Raw genomic sequence first — 26,477 nt, forward strand, 5'->3', positions numbered from 1 at the left:
AGTTCTTGGATGGATAGTTAAGATAACGTCATTACACTGATTTTAGTGAAGATCCATCGGTGCTTAAAGCCTGGGCAAAGGCCACAGGGATGCAAAGTGTGTGATGCATGATTTGGTGGCACATTCCACTTCCAAGTCATCATAGAGTTGTGTATTTATGGTGCTGCATTTCTGGCAAAAGGCAGTAAAATGTCTTGGACAAGTGGGGTCTCCATATCAACAAGTTTTGGGGCAGACAGAGATCTCAGCTCAGGATACAACAGTGTTCTTTGAGCCTTCAGGGTCTCAGGGGAAGGAGGCAATTTGGAGGGTCTTCCTGTTTACTAAGAAGGTCATGAAGGTGCTTCAGGCAACATCCAATAAGAGAACAATTGGAAACAACACAATCACAAGTGAGCTTGCACACACACACACACCCTGATTCAGGTATGGGATGTGGATGTGTACCCAAGAACTTACTAAAGCAAAACTGATTTTAGTTTAGAGAGATTTGATTTTATGCTAAACAAATTTCATCAGGATTTTCCTATGAAAAGCCTATTCCACCCCATATGTGTCCTGCTTGGCTGCATTGTAATATGGTTAAATCCAATCTTTGAGTTCTCTGCAGGCCCCAGAGGGAGAGGAAGTTGCTGTCACAGGGGCTTCCAGGGGACAGAACTTCTCTCCCAGGATCCCTGAACTCAAAGGAATGGAAGAAGAAGGCCAGTGTGGGGTAGGGGAATGTGGTTCCCATGAGGTTGCCATGGAGGGACACAGAAAGCCTTGGAAACTTGGTCAGTGGCACAGAGAGCCCCACATGGTCCCTCCAAGAGCTTCTGCTGCTGAATTTCAGTTCATTGAATACAAGCAATTCATGGGTCACACACTGAGTACTTATGAGTTCTGCCAGGCCTGCTGACAAGGCACCATTCTTCCTGCACCTAAGAGGTCAAGGGAGCAGGACGGCCAGACTTAGCAAACACAAATGCAAGACACCTGGAAAAAGTTGAATCTCCGATGAGCAATGACTACTTTGTTAGCATAAGTATGTCCCAGTCTGGCCAGGCCTGTCCAGGTGGAGAGATGGGCACAGCTTGAGCGTGCGGCCCCCCTTGTGGGTGAACTCGCCTCCCAGAGGGACTCCAGCATGCCTGGATGCTGGTCTCAGGCAAGCACAGTGGTGCCCAAGATCCCTGCTTTCCTGGGTGCCTGCTGTGGGAGGGATGCCCATCAATTGCTCTGGGCTGCCCTTCCCTGGCCTCTTAGAGGATGTAGAAAATGCAGAGAGGCCCGAGGTGGATGTTCCGTGAGGGGACTTCTGCTGGGGGACATCGGGGCATGGCTGCTGTCTAGGAGCTGGGCTCAGACGTGAAAAGTGAGTGGGATATGGGGGTCTCTGACCCCAGAGGCTGGGGAATCCCCTCACAGGCCATCTGTCCTGAGACCACAGGGTGGGCAGCGATGCCTGCCTTCATCCTCACCCCAGCCTGCTGCTGTCAGTGCTGGAATTCCTCCCAACACAGCGGGAACTCCAGGACTTGTGCTCCCTGGGAGAGGGTGACATGTGCAGCCTGAGGCTTCTGTTCCCCATGAGCAGGCACAAAGTCTGTGGGCCTGGGGGAGCCTGAGGGCTGGACCTCCTTTCCCGGACATTTCTGAAGAAGCAAAATTGAAGTGTGCCTGCCCTGCTCCAGCCTGGTTAGCCCTGGGCCTGAGGCCTGCCGGATGTCTTGCGCCTGCTGTCCGGTGTTCTCTGTGTCCCAGGCTCAGGGTTCCTCCGTCCCCAGCGCCCTGGCACAGGGACTGGCTGAGCAAGGAAAACACTGGTGAGGGAAGCAGCCGAGAGCTTGCGTCACAGCAGAATAGGCAGTCTGTTGTTTGCCTCATCCACTATTATTTTATTTTATTTTATTATAAAATAAGAAGATATGATATTACCTTCCCGAGGAGCCCCGAGGTAGACACCAGGATCCCATTTCACAGATACAGAAGCTGTGGCCAAGGCTGGTGGGAATTGTGGAGCTGGGCCTGGTACTCAGGTGGCCTGGCCTCCTTACCCACTCGCTGTGCATATGCCTGTCCTCCTGTCTAGGCCTCTAGATACCATGTGGTGCTGGGATGGGTCCTCTGGTCCCCACTGGACCTGGTGTGCTGGTGAGGCCTGTGTCTGCCTGGTCCTGCTCCTGGGCCCCAGGCAGTCTGTGCCCCTGGCTTCTGCCCTGGCTGCCTCTGCTGTGGGCCTGGGCACTGAGCCTGTTGTCTCCTCTCCCTGCACCCCAGACCTCTGCCCTGGGCTCCCCCAACCACTGACAGCTGTCAGGAGCCCCAACCCTGCTGGCCAGACATCGTAGTCCACTCGGGCCAGCAAGGGCCTTCTGTCACTGGAGTTGCCCAGAGCTTTTGGAGCCTGGGCCTCGGTTGCGCCTGGTGCTTTCCTCTGCAGCCCCGGCCTGGCTTGACTTTCCCACCACCCTCGCCTCCAGCAGCAGACTCTGCTTCCGATGCCTCGGGAGTCTACAGCAGGGCCATGTCTGTGAGGGCCCAAGGGTGCATGTGTCTCCCAGGTTTTGGTGCAGAGCGGCTTCCCTCCTCCCGGCAATGCGAGCTAACCCTGGAGGACCCCACCGGAGCAGCCCAGCATGGAGCCTGCCTCCTGCAGTCTCCCCAGCTCCTCTGTGGGGCATTCTCACCCACAGCCTGTCCCTGCTTCACGGATGCCTCTAAAGCTTCCAGCTTCTGACAACGGCGTTCATGGTTTCACCACAAGCTCCCAAGCTCCTGGCTTCGTCCCCTGACATGTCCTGGGCCCAGGGCATGACATTTAGTTTCCTCTCATTATTCCCACCTCTTCACTCCATTTTGTTTCACCCTGCCCACGGAGGGGCTGCTGCTTGACCCTGCCATCCCAGGACCACCCTTTCTGACACGTCTGCCACCAACTCATTCATTCGTCTACATGTCCGTTTACTCAGCCAACTCTTGTGGGGCACCTTCTGGGAACTGGCATGGGGAATGCAGCTCTGCGAGTGGGTGGCCCACCTCTGCCAGCCTCACTTGCTCTCACTCCATCCAGTAACCAGAGTCTAGTCCACAGCCAGGAGCAGCAGCCCCTCCACCTCTCAGCCTCTTCTCTTGTGCCCTTGTCCATTTTCCTTCCCACCCCCAGCCCGACTCACCCTGCACCTTTGCCAATGCAGCCCAGTCTTCCTGCAACCCCGCCCCTCTGTCTCAGCAGGTTCCAGGCCTGACTCCAGGGCCACCTCCTTCAGCCAGTGCCATAGGCGGCTGAATTGTGTCCCTGGAGTGGTTCTATGCTGACATCCTAACCCCCAGTACCTCCAAATGTGACTGTACTTGGAGACAGTTGAAATGGGGTCATATAGGTGGGCCCTAATCCCATATGACTGGCGTCCTTATAAGTGGAGATGAGGACACAGACGTGCACAGAGGACAGATGAGGTGAGGATGCAGGGAGAAGGTGGTCATCTGCAAACCAAGAGAAAGGCCTCAAAAGAAACCAACCCTGTGACACCTTGATCTTGGACTTCCAGCCTCCAGAACTGTGAAGAAATGAATTTCTGTTTAATATTGTTATGGCAGCCCCACCCAACTGATATAGCTGAATGTCCCCTCTGCCTTCCCTAGGGCCTGAGATGTCCGTTTTAGCCCTTTCACCTCAAGTCACATTTGTTTGCAGACAGCACATCACCAGGACCCCAGCAATAAGACCCAACACTGTCTCCTCATTTCCCCCATGATTTGAGGGGAACAGAAGGCAAAAACACTTAAACGAAGGAATCGAAGACAGCCTTTTGGCCAGCAGACCTTGTCAGCCCTGCGTAATGCTGTGATGTATTTTGAAAAATGCCAGCAGGCTCAGCCTTGATATTTATGACCCTGCTTCTTGGCCTTCCTGGGGAGTGGTGCTCTCTGCTCTTAAATTTATGGTCCTTCAGTGCAGTCCCAGACCAACCAGGGGATTGCAAATGGGCTGTCTGCTAATAGTGTGTGCAGACGGTGTGGGAGGTAGTGTGATCCTTGGCCCTGGGGTCAGACACAAGCGCTTCTCACCCGGGGAGGGGTGCTCTGGACCTGAGAAGGGTCTCCTCCATCTTCTCCTTTGCAAAGCCTCAGCGTTTACAGAGGAATCAGAGTATGCTAACCACCTCTCACCATTTTTGACATGGCTGCACACCAGTTCCACTTTCTTAATATTTATCTTTTAATCAACTTGTTGCCCCCTGGAGGCCGGATGACCCACGGGGCATAAGACATGAAGTGCACGTTCCTGCTGTCCCTAGGCCTGAGCTAAATTAAGTGGGGACCCCCATCAGGGCCTTTGCAGAGTTTGGAGACATGGGGAAGACCAGGATCCCCACCTGGTCCCTAGAAGGGAGATCTCTGAAAGACTAGTTGAAGCTAACAAGCTTAACCTCCCCAAGTCCCTATGTGTCCACCTGAGCTTGACTTTATTAAAAAGGCAGGTGGATTTCCTTTTGAGGAGCTCTGCAAATCTTGGGGTAAGGAGGAAACATTAGAATGAGGGTGATACCTCTGATGCCCAATGACCAATCCCAGAATGACCCAGGCACAAGAAGGTACTGGAATTCTTCAGAGGGGCATGAGTAACTAGCCCACCTGCCATACATTTTCAGGTAGAAAACAAAAGTCACACAGCAGTGCAGATTTCTCCAGGAAGAACTGCAGCTCAGAAGCCGAGTGTGGACCAGGGCCCTGGGAAGAGACTGCTGAGCCAGGAGTTGGCTGGAACCCCTGTCTGTTGCAGGTTGTGGAGATGGGGGTGGGAGTATCACCAAGGTGGGTGTATCACCCCAAGCCAACCTCCCTGAGTCTGCCATTGGCAGTACCCACCGCCATGTCCTGCGGCTCAGCCACAGAGGCTGGGCCTTCTTCACAGTAGCCCCTCGCTCCTCAGGCCCCTACACTATGGGCAAGACGGGGAAGAGCCAGTGTCCAAGATGGAAGATGGGGAGGGGCTGGATGAGGCTGTGCAGGTGGATGTGCTTCCCTAAAGCCTTCCTGCCTTTCTTAGGACAGAAACACAAATACTTAGAAAGGCAGCATGGTAAGTGAAATAAAGTGGCAGTTTAAAACTCAAGAGCCCTTCTGCATTTAGAACATAGTTGCTTTAATAAAATAAAGACAATACAATAATTTCCAGTAAGTGACCCCATTTTTTTTTTCAGTGCAATAGCCCTGAATAAGGTTTGTCATGCGTAATTTTGTGTGCAGCTGGGCATCACCAAGTCACAGTTTCCAGCGTGCTGCTCAGCCCTCCGAATGTGTGTGCTCATCCTTTTCATAGAAGTCCCATCGGCCATGGAGAGGGTTGGGGTGCAGAGCTCTGATTGCCAGAGGCCCTTCTTGAGAGCTGTGGGGAAGGAGGCCCTGGGGGTTTCCTCTGTAGGCAGAGCTCAGCCCCCAGTCACCTCTGCCGCCCTCAGCCCGGCACTGCTGTGCCAGAGCCTCTGCTGCCTCTCTCTTCCTACCCATCTGCAGACCAGCAGAATATTCTCCCCCTCTCATCACCAACCAGGAGTTTGGTCTGGTTTCTTGGGAAGAGAAAGAAAAGACAAGAATGTTAGAGGGACAGTACGACTTGTCCCCGCCAGCACGTGGGATATTGCAACTCTGGGGCTCTATCCGGGGCCCAGCGAAGCTTGCCCCTGGTCTCGTCTCCCCTGAGGCAGGGAAGGCAGTGGGAGGAATGGAGAAGTTTTCCACCTGGGGGAGGGGAGAGCATTTGAGCTGTGAGGGTGGTGGCTCCCACAGCACTGTGGGGAAGCTCAGGCCCCAGGGAGCAGGACGAGGCCCTGCCTCTCTCCAGCGCCTCCAGGTGAGTCTCCTGTCCCATCAGAGAAATAGCCAGGACCAGGGCAGAACAAATGGCAAGTTCTCTGCAAAAAGTGCGGCTCCGACCCTACCATCATGCCCACCCCACCTCACTCCGTCCCACCCAGCATCTAAAACACTGTGTAGTGCCTCCACCAAGGACGCCGGAACAGCCCACGCCATGCCAGTGAGGGAGGGAGGAAGGAAGTCCGGCTCTGCAAGGTCAGCGGCCCCTAAGGCTGCACCTCCCAGTGTGTACAAGGATGTTAATGACAGTAACCACCTCCATGGGTTACTGCGAGTCAAATAACGGGTATGAAGTGTCCGGACTGATGCTTGGCTATGCTACAGCAGCTAAGAGCCCTCAGAAGGCACTTTCTGTTAGTGAAGGATAATCATCACACCAAATGTTACAGTCAGCAGTGGAACTCAGGGGAAAAGGCTCTCTTTAGGATAAAATTACAAAACAATATACTTATACCTCTTGGATTTCTTAATGAATGTTTGGATATTCAAGAGCAAGACAGCAAGGGCATGTGTGAGTTAGAAGCAAAACAAACAACAACAAAACCCTGAAAAACATTTCCTGGGGCTCTATACGGCCACACGGGCTGCATCCTGTGCTTGGTGGGGCCCCGTCCTGGAGTGAGGTGGCCTCCTCGGCCAGGTGGCCTGGACTCAGAGCCACTGGGGCTTTCCTAGAGGTGGCTGCAGTGCCCTCTCCTGGAGACCCAGAGAAAAAAGGCCGCGCTTACCTGGACACGGCCAGAGCTGTCACCGCAGGGCTGGTTTTGCTGGGCTTCCCTGTCAAAGCAGTGCTAACGTCCAGCTCTCGACTCAAGGCCAGGTTCTTCTCCCACTTGTGGCCTATGTGGAGCATGTGAGAGAAGAGTTAGAACACCAGATCGGCTTCGCACATATAGTGTGCATCTGTACACAGGGCCGCAAACACATACGCACGTATTTATATTTGTGGTCAGCAACTTGTTAAATTGAGGGGGAAATGTATTTAATCTTGGCCTGTGCTGTTGCAAAAAGGGCCGTCCCAATTTAATTTGCAGGCGGTGATAGTTACATGTGCTGACGTGCCGCGGTATCCATTGTGTACCAAATTGGATTTGTGTATTATTGCTTTCTAAATTGCATGCCTAGTTCAGCAAAATTGTTCATCAGTGTTTACTGGCTTTATGCTTAATAAGACGCCCCACAATACCTTGCTGCCAGGATGTAATGCAGCTAGTAATTGCCTAGTAAAAATAAATTACATAAAGTCGGCATTATCAACTTATCTTAATCCTCTCACGCCACAACCAATAATTAAATGCTGAGAATATTTTTTCAAAAAATATAACTCAAAGATTGTTACTTCACTCATTTTAATGGCTGCATTTGGGGACAGACAGTAATTCCTTCAATGTGAAGGGTGAGATGGAGAGACACCAGCTGGGTATGTCCCTGCGAAGCCACTTCCTTGGACTCAGGGCAGGAGAGATGATACAGCCCCCGCTGTCCTGGGGTGACCACCCATGTGTGAGGACAGGCCATGTGCCAGGAAACGCATGAGGGGTCCAGGTGGGAGAAACCACCTCAAAGCACACCAGGCAGTTGTACATTTGTGTACAAGTCTAAACAACAAGCTTCTCCCAAGTGCTTTTTATGTACCAGATTGAGTCCAAATCTTTGAGGCGATTCCTGAAATAAATTGTACTCAGCTGGGTTGGGCGTTGCTGCAAATGGCAAATAAATGAATTCCAAGCAGAAATTAGATTACATCTGCCTGCAAATGCAGTATGCTTAATATCTTCAAAGATCTCCTTTCTTGCCCCTTTAGACATTTGAGGGATATAGTAATATACACGCCAAGAGGACACACATGCAAATATCCACGTGTCATGCCCAATACAGGTCCCTTTCCAACAAAACGGTTTTGAGCAATATAAGAACAACATGCCTTTTTATTAAAGACCTCCAGAAGTTTAGGCTTGTAAATCTGCACATATTTTAGATTTGTTAACTCTAAACTGCAGCCCAACGTGACTATTTGAATATGTCCATGTCATCCTGTCATTTCATGTTAATCCTCCCTTGAACTGTAATCACAATCTTGGCAGTCAATCCAATGGGGTGGCAGTGACTTCGGGTCAGGGCAGACAGAGAGGAAGAATGTGGATCTGGGGCTCCCTGTCAATCTAAGACCCCCTTAAGTTTCCTAATGCCATCAGCTGCTGTGTCCAGAGAGAAAAATCTCTTACAGTCTGCAAAAATGAAATAATGGCCTGCAATTGGAGTAGATTCTTGTCTGTGGCTACTATTATTCTGTCATCAGTACTCTACTACTTAGGATGCACAGGAAGTGTCTCCATTTGACAGAAAACCAGAGAAGTTGCTCTGACAGAGTTGGGTCTAGAACTTTGTTTTCTGCTTTTTACTCTGCTTCTCATTCACTAGACTCCATGACCGGTGAGTGCAACCTCACCACAACCATTGATGCTGAATAGGAACCTGCGAATCCAATGGCAGTGCCAGAATCAACTGAATGGCTCTGAGGTGACTCGTTCATCTATTCATCCATCCATCCATCCATCCATCCATCCATCCATCCATCCACCCACCCATCATCCAGCATTCTTTCTCAGACATCCATTTATCAACCATAGGCTTAGCTAATGCTGTTAGCTTACTGGGCCCCAATAGCTTCAAAAGTGGGCATTTGAGCCCTAAACTAAAATGATGTGCAGTCTCATGCAGGTATACCAGAAAACTGCTTTGTAAGCAGGCTGGGGAATAAGAGCCTTTCCAAGTGGGAGCAGATATGGGAGGGAGTTTGGCCTCTGCTTTCCAAAGATGCGCTGGGTTCCTTAGAATGCACACACTTCTGTCCTTTCACACTGAGACAGGCTGACTCCTTGTGGTGGTCTCCAAGTACTCTAGAGAAACAGGACCCGTGAACTGATGTAGTTTTTGATCTGCATCTTTGTGATGTTATTGATCTCTGTGATGTTATTGCCCTGGCTCAGCCCAGATTGTTGCCAAAGTCCCCACGTGTTGGTTATCTTGAAGGAAGGGACCCCTAATATAGAGCCTAGGACACAGTAGAGGCTGAGCAAATGCCTGTGTGTGCTTGCCTGAAGAAGAATCCACAAATGGGTGACTAAATGAATCAAAGAGGTGTGGACTGTATTTTAGAAATGAACTAATTGCAAATGTCTACTCTTTTGAGAAGGCAGCCCTCAGAAATCTGGGAAATTCTCTCCTATGGATGATCACAGGTTCTGGGATGCAGAGCAAACAGGGAGCTAACGGAAGCACTCAGGATGATAGAATTCTCACTTCATGAAAACATGTTTGACTGTGGGTCCCAGTAAAGATGTCCCAGTTCTGGGCCAGAATCTTTTCTGAAGACTGAGCCGGAGGAGGTAATGATGGGGGCAGGAACTGGACAGCTGTGATGGATGTGATGCGGTAACAGCTTTGATGGGGAGGTTTGCACCTGTGTTCATTATGGAGGGGTTGGTGATGGTGGTTACATGCCAGTGTCTATGGTTAGGTTATTCTGAGGCCGTTGTGGCTGTGATGGCAGTACATGTGAGGATAGTCTGCTTGCTGGGTGACTTCGGGCAAGTCACTGAACCTCTCTGTCCCTCCCTAGGCCTCCCTAGGCTCTGCAGACCTGGGAGGAGCTGCAGCCCTTGGGCTGAGGTGGAGAAAGGGGAGGTGAGGAGGGAAGGGCAAGGCCAGGACGGCCACATCCCTAGCAGGTCAGGTACCTCTTGGGCTTGGAGGCTGAGCTGAGGGCTCCTCTCCTGCTGGCCGTCCAGGAACAGACATCTTCACATCCTCAGTCTTCCAAACCTGCCCCAAAAGAGCAAATGTCATGGGCTGGGGAGATGATCCTGTCTTTAAGCTTGGGGTGGCCTAGTCCATTTCCTCACACCTAGGGGTCCCCCAGGGAAAGGATGAAGACATGGCCCCCTTTCACTTCTGATGTTAGTTTATTATCAGGTAAAAGGTTATTTAGGCTTCAGCTTCCTCATATGGAGGTCTGGCCGATCACAGTTGCACCTTGAATGAGTTTACCCCACCCATGTCTCTAAGTGCATCTCATCTTCCCCCCCACAGCCCTTCACTTCCAGGGATGTGACTCTGCAACCAGTTTATTATCATTTTGCTCAACCAATGCCCTCTTGCCCATAATGCCACCACCTCTAGAGTATTCCCTCACCCCTGGGTGGCTGGGCACCCCCATCTTGTGTCTGGCCCTTGGTGCTAAGCCTGCTGTGGGAGCCCTGAGGCTGACTCACTCAAAATGGCTTCTCGCTCCCTGGGTCTGGATTTTATATCACCAAAGGGCAAGGACCAGCCTCCTCTCAAATGCTTCTGTGAGCCCCATGCCAGGCTTAGCACAGCACTGGGCCAGTCCAGGAGCTCAGTGACCACATTGAATGAATGAGCGCTGAGTGCACGGAAGACCCTCACTTATGCTTTGGGCGGGCCCAAGAGAGTAATATACCTGCAGCTCAGCCATCCCAGGCTCCTCTGGTTGACCTACCAATGTGGGCCACACCCCACCAAGCCCAGGCCATCCAAGGATGCCCTGCTTTCTGCAGAGGCCACAGATGAAGTCCTGTGAAGGGACTGCCTGGGTGCCTCAGGCTGCATGGATGGATGGATGGATGGATACATGGATGGATGAGTGGACGGGTGGATAGAGAGATGGATGGGTGGATGGATGGGTGGGTAGATGAGTAGAGAGATAAATGGGTTGGGGGGAGATAAATTAGTGGATGGGTAGGCAAGTTTGGTTTGAATGGATGACACAAATATCTCCTTTTAGCATTGGGATATAATATTTTGCATTTAACCATTCAACTTTTATATGTTGTAACTGTTTATTTTAGTGTGCGTCTGTGTGTGTGTGTGCGTCTGTGTGTCTGTGTGTGTATTACTATATATATAATTTTATTTATTTACTTTTTCCCTGGAAAGAGCCTTCTCTTTTCCCTTCCTTTGCTGTAGGTACCTGTTCTGGAATGGTCTCAAATGCAACCTGCAGGTTTGGCTCCCTGGAGGAAGTGAGAAGAATGGAGATGAATACGTTTCTTGTGTTATGTCCTCATTCTGCCCAAGACACACCTACCCGGACCATGCCGTCTTGACTCCCGGTGATGATGATCTGGCTTGTGTCCCATGCTGGGCCCTCCATCAGGCAGCAGCAGGTTATGGCTCCTTCTGGGCCCCAGGCTGTGGTGATGCTGGCCAGGGGCTGTCCATTGACATTCCACAGGGACAAGTGTGCTCCCGCACAGGAGACAATGGTGCCCTGTGCAGTGAGAGCTGGCATCACTCTAAGTTGGAGTCACTGCCTGCCCATCAGCCACGCACTCAACTACCCAGTTGGTGCACCCAAGTACCCTCAATCTGTCATGCTCTGAAGACCCCCAAGGTACCCCGAGACTTCTTTCCAGCTGACTTACAGGTCTCCTGTGTTTTCACACAGCTGTGAATTCTTGGTTCTTTTCATATTGCAGTCATGTGCTTGGATATTTCTTTCCTGGCAGAAGGCACCTGGCTCACCCTCAGGCTCCTCCCAGATCCCACTCCCCAGCCACACCCTGACTGCCAAAGAAGATCCAGCCTGAAGGGCAGCCCTGGCTTTGGACACACGGCTTACACTTGGTTGGCCAGCCCTGCCCCATAAAGAAGTTTTGGATGCCACCTGCTGGAGGGCAGGGTACAGAGGTTCCAATGACTGCATGTGGCTCATAAGCTTGTGCAATGTCCCTGAAGAGGGAATTTCTGAGGAGAAATTTCCCCATTGTATCTCCTGATGATGCTCACATTAGAGTCTTTCCTCCTCAAGTCCTGTTTATTCTCTAGTGGCCACTGTCACCGAGGCCCTGGGGCCATCCCTTTGAGCCTTGCCCTAATCACAGAAGGGATGTAGGGTGCTCAGTGTCCCTCCACATCCCACTGGGCTGGGATCCATTGTAGAAGTTCCTGAATTGTTAGGGATGGTCTGTCTGAAGCCAGGGACCATGTCTGATACCTCTCTGCCCCACACCCAGCAAGCACAGACTGAAATCAATTGGCTGCAGGACAACTTGTCCTGGTTTCAGGCTTCTCTGGGGTCTAGGGACACAATTCCTGATGGGTTTTATATTCTCTCAGGTGAAGGCTTCATGCCTTCTTCTATACATCAACCCATCCATCCATTCACCCACCATCTACCAATCCATTATCCATTTCGTCCATCTTTCCATCCACCTATTCATCCATTTATCTGCTCATTTATCCATCCATACTTACATACATTCATTTATCTATCCATCCATCCACTCATCTATCCACCCATCTATCCATCTATCCATTCATCCACCCATGCATCCACTGATCTACCCATCCATCCACCCATCCATTCACACTCCATCTACTCATCTAACATTGAATCCAGTTTTGAATTCAAGCCTACCTGGAGCACCACTTTCAGCAAAAATTGGAACCAGGAAGCTCCTATATAATCCCTCCTCTTTTGAGCCCTCTGCTAATTTTATTTATGCCCTGTGCCCCTTAGGGTTTCTGTGAGCAGATGCAGAAACCTCTGCATCCTTAGGGAACCCCATATCCCATGACAGGGCTTCAGTCTGGAAGAAATTTCACACTGATAAGTCGATCTCCCTCATCTTTCTTAGCCTATGGAAGGACAGGCAGAGAAGCTTGCACGGCCATGAAGACCAAATCTGCCAAGTCAACACTGATTTGAAGGTAAAGACCTAAATGAGTCAGCCACATCCAGCAAAACCCTCACCAAAATCCAATCTTTCCGCTGCAGCCCCCTGGTGCCCACAGCAAAGCAGACACCTCCCACTGTCCCCACCACCAGAGGGAGGAAAGTAAAGAAGCAGACATTGAAGCTAGACCTGGGTGCTGCACATGAGATCTACAGCGACTGTTCCACACACTTGGGGCCCTCTCAGCATTCTGGGGTGGCCAGAGTTTCTGTGTCTCTGGGCTTTCTCTTGAGTGTTGTACCCCATGCTACTGTGAAGGTGAGGACATGGACACTGAGAAATAGGAGCCTTACCGAGACGTCACTGATGGCGATGGCTGAGATGCCCTCCCGATGGGTGGGCAGGCGGGTCACGTGGGTGAGGTGGTCCAGGTCCCACAGGATACAGGTGCAGTCCTGGGAGCCGCTCACCAGGAGGCTGAAGGTGAGTGACGCTGCCAGGCACGTGACAGCCTGTGTGTGTCCATACAAGGCCTGGGGACAGAGACTCACAGGTTAGGAGAGGGACCCTCAATTCAGCTACTTTGGGGAATTCTTCACCCTCCCTATACAGCTGGGCCCTGGATGAGGAAATGGAGATTCTGAGTGAGTCAGTGATTCCCTAGTCTGTTGTCTGTGCGGCTGGGGGTGTGTGCATGTGCGTGTCCATGACTAGCCTCTCCATTTCATTCATCTCCAGGGGTGGAGGCTCTGCTGGGGAGAAACCTTTTTTTACTTATAACCCCACCAGAGACTAGCCACACCTGGATGTTTTGTGCTGCCCTACATCTGTCTTGAACCTGGGAGCAGTTCATGTCACGATATTTTTTTTTGTTTTTTGAGACGGAGTCTTACTCTGTCACCTAGGCTGGAGTGCAATGACATGATCTCAGCTCACGGCAACCTTTGCCTCCCAGGTACAAGCAATTCTTTTGCATCAGCCTCCCAAGTAGCTGGGATTACATGTGCCTGCCACCACGCCTGGCTAATATTTTTTATTTTTAGTGGAGATGGGGTTTCACCAAGTTAGCCAGGCTGGTCTTGAACTCCTGACCTCAAGTGATCCATCTGCCTTGGCCTCCCAAAGTGCTGGGATTACAGGTGTGAGCCATCACGCCTGGCCATTTCATGTTATGATTAACATACAAAGCACTGTTGGCAAACTGTGGTGCCCACACCAGCAGGCTCAGTAGCAGCAGGTAGCCTGTTAGAATGCAAATTCTTGGGTTCTACCCCAAGTCTCCTGAATCAGAAATGCTGGGGATAGGACCCTGAAGTCTGAATTTTCACAAGCCCTCAGGGGGTTCTCACATGTGCCCAACTTTGAGAGCCATCTCGGTAAGGGAACCTCAGAGGCACGTGCACTCTTGAACTAAAATGGGAAGAAGAAAAGGGGAGGTCACATGGTCATGAAAAAGATGGAGCTTTTTGAGTCTGATAGGTCTGGATTCATAGCCACTGGGACACTTAGACTTCCTTGGTCTTGGTCCTCAGGTTTGGCTTGTGTGGGGCCTGGCCTGACTCATGGATGGCTGTGTGTCCAGATCTGGCTGGAGGCCTTGTTCTCTGTGGACACTTTCCCAAGGGGCAGAAGTGGCCCACCACGCATGCTGGTACCCCCTGGCCAACTGCTGCAGGCAATAGTGTGGATTCCATCACCATCACTCCAGAGGCTGCAGGTCCCAGAGGCTCTAATCTGAGGTCCTCTGCTCACACGTGCTTGCCATGCCCTGGACTCAGCCACAGGGGCACAGAGGTGGCATTCTGAAGCGTAATTGGCCTGGCTTACCAAGTCGTAAACCTCTACCCTCAGGACAGAGACAATCACTCACTCATTCGGGTCAATGAGGCTAGGCATCATTTTTCAAAGCTGTCACTTTGCCTGGTCATAGCAATGAAATGTTCTGCCACAAGCTCCCATTTGTCCTTAATGGATCCTAACCTGATGCCAACCAGATGGTTCTGGCAAGTTAATGGGTATGACCCACAGAAGAAGATTTGGGTCATCCTAGGAAAATGAAAACTGCCTAAGTGAACAGGAGAAAGCGGAGTTGACAGGAACCTTCTGAATCTCTTCCCAGAATGAACTGAGTCTGATGACTCAGTTCTGACTGCAGGGGAAACAGCAATGCCAAAGAGTGCAGAGAAGGGAACCCAGGCATAAGGCTCAGGATGTAAAGAGAGGAGCTCTGAGCCCCAATGCCAGCACGTGTTGTGTACTAGTGGAACTAAGTCTGCCTGCTCTTCCCAGGAAATAGCCTGTGTGCCTGGCACTGCCCACTTAGGTCAGGTTGGCTGCCTTCTGACGAGCCTGGAAACTCCAGCACCACAAGGCATCCAACACCTACCATCTGCAAGAGCCGAAGAAATCAAGGAAGAGACAGCAGCTTCAAAGGGGGTTTTGTTTTCTCAGAATAATACTTCTCTAAAAGGCCAATTAAAATAACTCCATTATATCATTTTATACCTAACTATAGTAGCAAAAAATGATAGCAAAAAGGAAACCCCTGAAAATAATTCCCCATGCTGGTTACATTGCCATGAGATGGGTGCTCTGCATTGCTGGTGGTATGATTAAGTCATAGAACTATTTTGGAAAGCACCATGTCACTGCTCATAATTCTCCTTGTCGTAGTTTATCGTCAGAAAACAATCAGAAGCAAACAGCAACCCAGATAAGATGTCTTCTGCAGCACTATGTAAAATAGTTAAAACTTGGAAACAACTTAATTGTCTAGTTTTAGAAGAAATGGTTTATTAAACTGTAGTGCACTGACATAACAAAACAATTGAAATGCAATTTTATGGAAATGGAATGATATGGAACGATTGAAATGTAAATTATAGAGAATGTAGAAAAATGGAAACAATTGGATAGGCTGGGTGAAAATAGAATAAAATATCTACACAATGATCAGAAAGACATAAATATGTATATCTGGGGATGAGAGTATGCAAAAATGAAAACTTTTATAGGGATGGTAGAGAATTGTTTGTCTTTGAAGTAAATTTAAAATTTCTCTTTAATGTTAGGTATCTTTAAAAATAAAATACTTTTTGAACCGCCTATGAGGCTCTTCTGTGATGACTTTCCTGTCCACAGGTCAGGAATGGACCCCTTCACTGAGCAGCCATGGGTCTGGGAATCCGCAAGCCTACATTAGCCTTTACAGGTGAGTGATAAAGTGTTTTATTTTTAGAAAATAAGAGCATGTGGGATTCCCATATCTTTTCTTGTTGATTTGAAAGTAGGAGAAGATGATAAATTACATTTTTATGAGGTCGATACGAGGGTGTTTCTGTGCATTTTCACTGTTAAATGGGAGCTCAGAGGATGGTAGAAAAATCACCGCCCCAGTACCCCAAGGCCAGCCCCAGGGTCAGGAGGAACTGTGTACCGTCCCCAGGGCAAACTGTAAATGGGCAATGGGGATGCTGGGGAGAGAGCACTCCAGTCTTTCATTTCCAGTCCCTTTGCTGAGATCAGGAATCATACCCAGCCCACTGACAACAGCAGTTGGTGAAGGTCACCTGCCTGTCACCTGTACAGCTGCCTCTCAGTGGGTGCGCTGCCCCTGCATATGAGTCAGCACTGCCCTATTCATTCCTATTCCTTCACCTCACATTTGCTGAGTGCCCACGCAGCACCCTCCATGCCCTGCGTGGCACCAGGAGACAAGGACACGATCTAGAGTGACAGAAGTGGCTTGAGAACTATCCAGAGAAACCCAGGGTCTGTTTCAGTGAAACATGTTCAGTTTAGTAAATTTGGTCAGTGGTGATTTCTTTTTTTGAGATGGAGTCTTGCGCTGTCACCCAGGCTGGAGTGCAGTGGTGCAATCTCCGCTCACTGCAAGCTCCGCCTCCCAGGTTCACGTCATTCTCCTGTCTCAGCCTCCTGAGTAGATGGGACTACAGGCACCCACCACCACATCCGGCTAATCTGTCGTATTTTTAGTAGAGACAGGGTTTCACCGTGTTAGCCAGGATGGTCTCGATCTCCTGACCTCGTGATCCGCCTGCCTCGGCCTCCCAAAGTGCTGGTATTACAGGCGTGAGTGATTTTGTACAGCTTATTTTTGTTTCTGTTACTTTAGGGCTGTGTGGCTAACTAAAAAACAGATGCAAAAATGAATTGGATTTTACAGTTGAAAGCATCCCCTAGTGATATTCTAGGGCAAGTTCCAGAGTATGCAGGGAGAGCGCATGGGGTTTAGAGTCAGACAAACCTAGATTCAAATGCAAGCTGTTCTAAGCCTCAGTTTCCTTGTCTAAAAGTGGAAATAATAGTTCCTTCTTCATGGAAAAAAATTAGTATACAGAAGGGCCTTGGTGCATTTGGAATGTTAAGCAAAAGTTAAGTGCCACTGTAATTAGCATTCCTTATGAGGGCTGGTGGTGCACATCTTCAGACTCCTGGCTCATGGCTCCTCTTCCTCCCACCTCAACCACTTCCCTTTGGAAAGTCTTTCATTTGACCTTGGATGCACCACTTAAACTTCTTTGCATCTCATTTTTCCTTCACCAATAAAGTAGGGGTGATCATGGCACCTATTTCACAGGGCTGTCAATAAGCTAAAATGAGGCAATCCATGTAAAAATGTTTGGCATAAAGGCCAACTTGTGGCAAAATGCTCAAAAGATATTATCTGGTGTAAGGAAACTGATTTCACCGGACCTGCCACGTGCATGAAGTGACTGTGCGTGGCCCAGCATCTCTCGCTAAGGTGTGGACCTCTGTGGAGGCACCTGCCCTGTGTACCTGTCAAATGGACCATGGGAATAAAATGATACTCCTGAATGACACTGAGCTGTGGGCCACCCTCTCTGCACCTCACTTTGCTCATTCCCAGCTTCTGAGGGTGGCAGGGCCCTCAGTGAGCAGAGTTAGGGTGTGTTCCGGCACCACACCTGCCCAGGTGCCATGCCAGGCAGAGGTTTTGTCCCTACATGAGGTACTGCCCTCACCTGAGGACCGCACCTGCACAAGCTGGACCATACCTGCCGGAGGCGCAAGGCCCTCGGGCGGCCTTTGGTCATGCTGAGCTCCCACACACACACCACAGTGCTGGTCCCAGAGGTGACAATCATTGTTGGGGACGGGCACACAGCGCACAGACAGCGGCCCCAGGCAGCCAGGTTCTCGAATGTCATTAGGATCTGTGGGAGATAAGGGGGATGAGTGCTGCTGTGGAGACAGCAGGGACAGGAGCCCAGGATAGAGTCACGGGGGGATGTGGGCCACTCTGAGTGCCTTGGGAACTGGGGACATGCCATGTTTTCAGGAGCCAGTCCCTGCTGACAAAATCCAGACCATCCCGGGTCCCCACACAGGAGTTCCTCCTCCAGCAGGTGGGAAGAGACAAGTGAGGGATGCTGGGAAGACCCCATGAGAACCAGCAGGGGGTGGCTCAGCTTGGGGGTCAGGAGGGAGGACATGTGGGGCTGAGTTCCATGCCTGCCTCAAGAAGTTGGTGGGGCAAGGCTAGGGAGGGGCTGGGGAGAGCTTGGAGCATAGGGAATTCATTGTAAGTGATGGGATTAGGGGAGGGGAGCTGGAGTAGGAATGGGGCCTGGGGAAGAGGGCAGGGGCCACATCAAGAAGGCAGAGGTGACTGCGTGGCCTACACGGGGGCTGAGAGAACCAGTAGGGAAATAGCTTGCTCCTGCCAGCCCCCTGAATGCTCAGTGTGTGTCCTTTGAGTCTAAATCATGATCGGAACCAGAGGAGCCCCCAGGACTTCCCTCCTACACTCAGTGCCAGCGTGGGTGGGCTCAATGTGGCCATGTGTCCAGCTAGCCTCTGCTCTGGAGGTGACAGTATACACTGCCAACTTGCAAGCCTTGGAAGGACGGTTTGAGGCCTGGCCCAAGGAGGGCCTTTGCACGGTCACTGAGTCCTTTCCCTCCTAGGCTGGCAGCACACCTTGTAGGGAAAGTGGGCGAGGTTGCTTTGGACTCGCTTATCTCTGGGCCATCTCTGCCTCCAGCTGGAGGAAGGCTGAGGTCCTGAGGCTGCCCCAGTTCCCTGCAGCCCACTCACCTTGTCAGAGCCATAGCTCCCCAGGCAGCAGCTGAAGTCATCAAAGCCCCAGCTGAAGGTCCTGTTCCAGAGAGGAGGCAGCAGCACTTTGTTCCTCTCTACAGCCAGAATGGTCTTCTCAGTAGAGACAATGTGGCCAATGGCCCCTTTGGGGGACTCTGAGCCTAGAGAAAAGAGGTACATATCTACGTCCCAGTTAGTATGGCGAACTTATGCATGGAAGAACAGCACCCACTACAGCTGGGCCCCCGGGCAGGAGTGACAGGCAGACACACTGGACTGGAACTTACTCATAGAAGGACAGCACACACTGTAGCCAGGCCCCGGGGCAGGAGTCATAGGCAGGCACATTTCCTACCCTCCCTCAGCTCCACTCTTGAAGCCACCCCCAGCCCCAGCTGCAATATGGCTCAGAGCACGGGATTTGGAGCTGCCTAGACCTCATTCCAAGTCTGATTATGCTGGTGAAGTCATTCCATCTCTTCAGACCCCAGCCTCTTCCCATGGAGTAGAGATAACCATGCCCCTTTCAATGTGTGTCCCCTGGCAAAGAGCCTGGTGCAGCTTGTTGACTCAAAACACTGAGGCCAGCCTAGTTTCTGAGACTGTGCACACCACACCCACCACTTAGGGGCATTTCCTTCCTCCTGGTAGGGGCCACTCCCTTTCTTGCCCTGTGCTGGGTGAAGTGGGAGAACCACCCTCTTCCTGACCCTACCACCTAGGAGGAAGAGAGGGAGCAGGATACGGGAAAGGCTCCAGGATAAGACTGCGAGATGTCTCTCCCTGTAGGGAAGGGACTGTGGCATCAATGGCCCTTACCCTCTGGGGCTGCTCAGATCAAAGGGAGAGAGTAAAGCCAGGCCCCTTAAAGCGAGGCCCAGTGTGTGTGCTCGGAGTGGCACCAGCATCTGCCAGGACTCCTGTCTCAGCGCTGGCTTGTTGCCTGCCTGTATGACAGACACCACTTCATGGCACTGTCACAAGCCTGAGGGCAGGGCCATTGTCTTCCATACCTTACACATGAGGAAACTGAGCCTCAGGAAGGCCCCCCAGGACCCGTGGCTTGATACTAAGATCTGCATCAGTCTCCTGGAGCCTACATGGGAGATTTGAGCTCCCTTGTTGCTGTTGATGTGGTTTGCACCTCATGTCCCTCTCTGTGAGGGCAGGGGCTGTGCCTGACTGCCCAGGGACTTCAATGCAGCAGCAGATCCCCAGTCCTGGGGCAAATGGAGCCATGGTCCCCAGTGTCAAGAGCAGCAGCACCTTATCTATGAGGGTGGGGTGTGCCAATGACAATGTTCTTGGGGCAAGGATAAAAAAGGACACCACTAAAACCCCTGAAAACGTAACTTCATACTCCTTGGGACCTGCATGTTGTTCAATGTAGTGGGATTTCTCCAAGGCAGTGCATGTCCTCAGATGACACTGGCACCCGACTTCATACATACACGGCCCTAGGAACCCAGCCTCACCCTCTCTTCTGCTTCCATCTGGGTGATCCTCCCTCCTGGGCTGGGTGGGACCACCCCCACCCCAGTGGAACCACCCCCACCCCAGTGGACTCCTGCTTCTATAGAGCCTCTCTGAGCCTTGGTGGCAGCTGCGGAAGCCACTGAACTGTGGTCAGAAGAGATGGACTAACAATCACCACTGTGTGCTCGGCGCCGAAGGTGGCCCATCTCATTGCGCTCTCACTGACTGGCCTTGTTGAGGAGCCCCTGGTCCCTGGAAGAACTGTTTCTCAATAATAGGGCCAGAGTGACCCTCTTCACTCCCTAGATCACATGGCTCCCTTCATTGGCTCAACCTATTTTTCATGATTTTCATCCTTTCCTCACCAACTCTCTGCAGGCTCATTTATCTAAGCATCAATACAATTCTGTAATAGCATCCATTCAACCGTATTCCAATCCCCATGGGAACATGGAGGTTCAGTGGCTTGCCCAAGGTCACATATGCAGGAAGCAGTAGGACTGGAATTCACTCCTGTGCCATGTGCCCCAGAGCACATGTTCTTAGCTACTGGCTGCCTTTCTATCCTGCCCTGCTTAGGAAGACCAGTGGCCAAAGCACAGAGGCTGTAATCCTTCCTTGGAAAACTTGGGACTCTCCACTGGTCTCTTGAGGAGAGAAGGTATGTGTGGATAAGTGTGTGTGCATGTATAAAAGAGAGGAAGAGGAAGAGAGATTTGTGTGTGTGCCTGAAAGAGGTGTGTGTGTGTGTGTGTGTGTGTGTGAGAGAGAGAGAGAGAGAGAGAAAGACAGAGAGACATGGGTCTTCAGAAGTTAGGGTCTAACAGACGAGCTCCTAGACACTTCCCAGAGACACCCACCTAGAATCTGGCTGTGATTGGAGATGCAGTCATTCAAAGTCAGTCCCCAGTACTTTGCCCAGGAATGTGGTGCTGGACTTCCAGAGGAACCCAGCCACTGAAGGGACAACCCCGGGACAGGACACCAAACAAGGAAGGGCCAGGGAATCACCTTTGACTGTGACCTGGGAGGGCCTCAGTGACTGCAGGCTGTAGAAAAAGGGCTGTGGGTGGCCAGGCAGGCTCACGGGGGTGGAGACATCCTTTCCAGGCAGAGGCTTCCCTGCTGCAGTCCTGGCTGGGTGGGGTTTGGTAAAGAGCTAGAGAAAGAGGGAACAGACACACATGAGGGGAGAGATGCCCGGAGGAGGGGTCATCCCTGTGCACACTGTAGCTGCACCCCGACTCCGGGGATTGCCACAGCTGGGCTTGTTCCTGACAGAGCTGAACATGAACAGAACCTCTGGTCCAGCCCTCAGACGCTGCAGGTGAGGGGCCTGGGGCTCAGAGAGGGACAGTTACTTTTTCAAGGTCATAAAGGCAGCCCTGCCTGCCAAATCTCTCCCTTCCCAAGCTGCTTGGGAGAAGACTGGCCTCATTGAAGAGCCCCTGGTCCCCAGAAGAACTGTCTCTCAATCGAGAGGCCAGAGTGACCCTCTTCCTTCCCTAGATCACGTGGCTCCCTTTATTGACTCAACCTATTTCTCATCGTTTTCATCCTTCCCTCACAAACTCTTTGCAGACTCATTTATCTAAGCATCAACACAATTCTTCAACAGCATCCATTCAAATATTCCAAAGAACACAGGCAAATCCCATTAGTGGCCTGTTTCTTATTTTTCTCCAATCTCCGCCATCAGATTTTGCTTAATGCCAAATTTTCTGCATAACCAAGCCAAGCCCTGAGCATGAGCCATGCTACCTGGTTGAGTCCTTGCTGCTGGACCAGGGCATGCAGCTGTGGCCAGATCCAGCTCTCTACCTTGCAGTCTCTCCCGGACTGCGGCCCTGCTGGGCTGCTCTTTCCAGCCAGCAGCACATTCCTGCAAGTCATCCACCAGGTGTACGCTGGAGGGAGAAGGGGTGGAAGCTGGTCCAGGCTGTGGACATGGGCAGAGTTGGGGATCCAGTTCGATGGGCAGCTGGGGTGGGCATGGGGGGGTCTCAGAGAAACCTCAACTCAGTTATAGTCCTGGATCAAATGGTAACTTATTTAGAAAAGCTGGGTGGGCGATCAATGCAAACAGAAATCAAAATGATGAGTTTTCAGTGAGTGTTTAATAATGAGCACTCTTCCTCGCTCAAGGTGACTGGGAGTAGCAGACACAGCCCCTGTCAGGAGCAGCATGGGGCCTGAGTGCTGCAATCTTGTCTTCAGACTGGGACACTTGGGGATTCTCATTCTGATGGCTACTTTAGAAATACTTGTCAAAGCTCCTATGACACATTGTTGAGTAGTCAAAATCTGAAGTTGTAGGTACTCCATGACTACACTGACGGGAAAAGATCTGTGCTGTGGACAAGGGCTATAAGTACATGAGGCAGGACATGGCTGGATGGTGGTGGCTACTACTTTGAATTATTTTCTTGCTTTGTATTATTATATATTTTTTAAATTCAAGAAATAAGACCATTAGGCTAACAGGCTTCTTTCCTGAAATTCTTTCTTTCCTACAAAGCCTCCCAGCAAACCCACTCTGGATGTGCCATCCAATCTCCAAGTCACCCTCACACCCTCCTCACATTCCCTTTACCTGGGAGCTGAGCAGACCTCAGCATGTCATGTGAGACCAGAGAGAAAGATGTTAGTTTAGCACTAACTGCAGAAGGAGCCCCTCCCCACCCCGAGTCCTCATGGTTGCATGTGTGGAAGGCTAGAACAAAACACCTCCACACACAACCACATTTCAAGGATCAACAGGGCCGGAATCAATTAAATAAGTGCCTAACTTGTGCTTTCATCAGTATGTCAACAGGGGAATGCACAACCTCATATTGCTAAGTGACTATCTTGACAGGAGACAGAGCCAGCAGAGTAGAAGGCCCAGGTGAGACTTTGCAATTTCACCAGAGGCCTGGCAGGTAGAAGGCAGATGCTCTCACACTGGCGACAACATGGTGCAAGCTTTAGACCTACTCAGATAGCACCAGAGCTCTACCTCTGTTGATTGCTATTAGTGTAATTCTAGGCAAGGTATTTATTTCGCCTCTCTGAGCCTCAGTTTCCTGGTCCATAAAAGAATACTCTCTATATCCAGAGCTTACGAGAGATTTCAATGACATAATCTGACTAATAGCTAACATTTGTTAAGTGCTGGTCATATTTCAGGCACTTTCAAACACTTGATATGTCTTAAGTCATTGGATACAACAAATCTGTAGGGTAGATATGAACACAAGTAATTAGTTACCACATGTCTATTGTAGTGTCTAAAATCAGATCAGTCACAGATAAACACAGCTTTCACCAGTTTCACTAATGATGTCATCATCTGCGTCAACGTCAGGTGGTAACTGAGGGTTAAGCCTGATATTGAAAGTACAGGAAGATGATGGGGGACCATTTCACCTCTTCAGCCATCTCCTTCACTCTCACCCCAGGAGAGAATGTCCTCACACTGCACACACTCTTTTGAGAAAGCAAGAAAGCAAGGCAAATGACAAGGCATGCTGTACCTGTTTGGGCACCTGTCCAAAGTTGCTGACAAACCCCAGGATGGTGCTCTTGATGAGGGGGTCAGTGATGCTGCTGAGGTCCATTCTGTCACCGTAGAAGTAGGGGTGGAAGATATTAACAGCGTCCACCGCAGCTGGCCCATGCTGCTTGTACCCGAAAATAAGGTCTATCCAATGGTGGAGGTTGGCACTGACAAAGTCACTTTCCAGGGCCTGGAACAAAAACCCAAAGAGCATTAAAACCCAGGCCACTCATGGACTCATGCACTCTCTGCAGATTGGAAGGCGCACGTGCTTCAGGGTGCTGGCCCTGCACAGAGGAGATAATTGATGGGCCCCTGGGCTTGATGAGCACAAAGAGGGATGAGCCAGCCACCCGATGGCCACCCTAGTCCTGTCTCCAGCCAGCAGCAAATCAGATCTGACTGTGTTCACCACCCCAGCTCAACCATGTCATAAAACAACCATGGTGTCTACAGTATCTATGAGGTGCAGGCCTGGGAAAGACATCTAAATGGAAGAGACAAGGCTGAAAATAAAGTCTTGGGGTCTTGCTGAGATGTGACATATGAAACAGGGAGAGCTGGTTCTGACCAGAGAGTGTCAAGAGGCGGAGGCTAAGTGCAGTGATCAGGAAAGTGTGCTCTCGAGCACAGGGGGTGTGGGTGCTGCCATGTACACATTCCTTAACATCACGGTTCCTTGGTTTCTTCATCTGTAAAATGAACAATTGTACCTTCTTAGCAGGTTCATGTAAGAATTAAGTTGTGTCCATGGCTGACACACTGGGAGCTCCAGGAGTTAGGTGATTTCACTAAGCACATACGATGCCAGGCACTGGCTATTTCACAGATGTTGTTCCCTCCCATGAACACCGCCTTTTGGTGGCAGGTATAATTAACCCACTTCTAGGGCAGGCTCATGTGTGGTTTTTGATCCTAACACTCCAGCCCCCAGTTTTCATTCCTCAGAACCCCACAGGGGGCATCCAACCTCACTGAGCAGATCTCACTTCACTCAGGTACTGGGAAATTCTGGACATGGGTGTGGGCATCTTCTAAATCATCCCTGGCACAGAAATGATAGAACCTGCTTCTGAGGTGCAGCTTAGCCCCCAGGAATGTGAACTTCCTTCACTGGGGCAGCTGTGTCTAGCTGGGGGCATGCAGCAGGCAAGGAGTTTCTCACCCATGCACTCACAGACCTGAGGAACATTCTGTCCATGCTCAGGCTCACTGTCCCCAGATGGGAGGACAGGAGACATTCTCAACTCAAACATGGAGCCTGGATCCAAGTTTACAACCTTTGAGTGAGAAGTAAACCTCACCCCGCTCAGGACAACAGCTCCCACTGGAAGTCAACAACATCTGCCCCTCATGAAAGGTGACATCCAATAGAATTTAGCATAAGACATAAAATATGACATCCAAAGAATTTAGCATAAGAGCCAAGCATGCTGGATCTTTCATGCATACAGCCCAGATGGGTGGCACTGGCTCAGAATGGGGGACCCAGGTTGGCAATAATTCTCATCAGGTGTCACACATGAGCAAGAGGACGAATGGCCCAGTGTCTGGATATTACAATCTATCTGAGAGGTGGCACCTGTTTCTACTGAAAACAACCTAGCTTCAGGGATAGGTCCCCAGAGCCTCGAAATGTTCATTTGGGATTGTCTGGGCTTCCCTTGTTGGTCCTCTGGGAGGACAAGCTGCCCTACACACCTGGATCTGGAGAAGCCAGGTCACCTGTTCTAAGTTACCTTTTCTGAGGTCTATGATTAAAGTGGCTTTGGAGCCAAGAAGGCCACACTTGAGTCATGTCATACGAGGGTAATGAAATGCCAATACGAGGGGTATGGCTCTCCCAAGCCTACCACCTGACTTGGGGCAAACCTCATGAACTTCTGGAGATGTTCGCATGAAGGCTTTTGTTGGTGGTTGCCACAGAACCACTAAAGGCATACCCAGGTGAGGGCAGATCATAGGCCAGGACAGCTGACCCTTCTGCTGGCCCTTCTTCCTACCTCTTGCTAACCAACACATATCCCACATCCTCAAGCTCTTCCCAAACATTCCTCCACCTCCTTTCCCTAGATGAAGCCTGGCTTTCCCTAGGGCCACTAATTCTCCTTCAGCAAGTTCAAGTGGTGGCCACTTGCTGGACATAACCCATATGTCTGGGGCCAGGATGTTGGGCTGGTGTCTCCTCAGTCCTTATCGCCACCTCCAGAGTATTGGTCCTCTTATAAAAAAAATCACAAAAGATCTGCTTCTCTGTGCTGCATGAGATCTAGCTGTACCCACTCCTCATCCTCACTGCTGTCTTCCAACAGCTTCTCTTTGTTCTTCTCATTCATCAAAGATGGTGATTCCTGGCCATACCTTCCCTTCTTCTCCAAGATCTGCCATCATCCTCAGTGATTGTGATCTCTGGCCTCTCGGTTCCTTAAGCTCCACATCTCCAAAGACTTTTGCCTTCATTCCACCTAAAGTCACCGTTCCCATGGCCACACCTTAACCCATGTCAGTATCCATAACTGCCTCATCTTCCAAAGCACTCATTCAAACATCCACTTGGCGAAAGTCACATCCTTCTTACCTTGCTGAGTGTTTATGTACTTCCTAAGGCTCTTCTTCTACCTTGTCACAACCTCAGGTCCCCTTGTCCCTTTTCTTCTTTGCAGCATATCAGCACCCACCTGTTTTTGGCTACATCTTTATCCAGCTTAGATGTAGTGGTCCATCATTCCAGCAACACTCTGGTCAATTGAATCGTGTACCTCTGTCTTTTATCAGACTATGGCTGCTGCTGCGTGCAGTTACATTCATCTCTGGCC

General features: G+C 50.6%; 1 protein-coding gene across 6 annotated transcripts in view; it reads right to left on the reverse strand.

The window, feature by feature from the left end:
- Positions 1-5,110: 5,110 nt before the first annotated feature.
- WDFY4 (WDFY family member 4) overlaps positions 5,111-26,477 on the reverse strand; it is a 300,852-nt gene continuing 279,485 nt past the window's right edge. For 4 of the 6 annotated variants that reach the window (XM_055275366.2, XM_055275372.2, XM_055275367.2 and 1 more), the window contains exons 54-62: positions 23,639-23,851; positions 21,135-21,282; positions 18,645-18,829; positions 17,603-17,761; positions 12,917-13,096; positions 10,973-11,155; positions 9,603-9,687; positions 6,591-6,702; positions 5,111-5,555 (exon numbers count right to left, since the gene is read on the reverse strand). In XM_055275366.2, the coding sequence (XP_055131341.1) occupies positions 5,489-5,555; positions 6,591-6,702; positions 9,603-9,687; positions 10,973-11,155; positions 12,917-13,096; positions 17,603-17,761; positions 18,645-18,829; positions 21,135-21,282; positions 23,639-23,851 (1,332 nt within the window). In that variant the 3' untranslated portion in view covers positions 5,111-5,488. The remainder of the gene's footprint in view (positions 5,556-6,590; positions 6,703-9,602; positions 9,688-10,972; positions 11,156-12,916; positions 13,097-17,602; positions 17,762-18,644; positions 18,830-21,134; positions 21,283-23,638; positions 23,852-26,477) is intronic. The other 2 variants (XM_063638069.1, XM_063638070.1) reach the window with 1 other exon arrangement.

This window comes from Symphalangus syndactylus, chromosome 4 (assembly GCF_028878055.3).
Source record: "Symphalangus syndactylus isolate Jambi chromosome 4, NHGRI_mSymSyn1-v2.1_pri, whole genome shotgun sequence".
NCBI lineage: Eukaryota > Metazoa > Chordata > Mammalia > Primates > Hylobatidae > Symphalangus > Symphalangus syndactylus.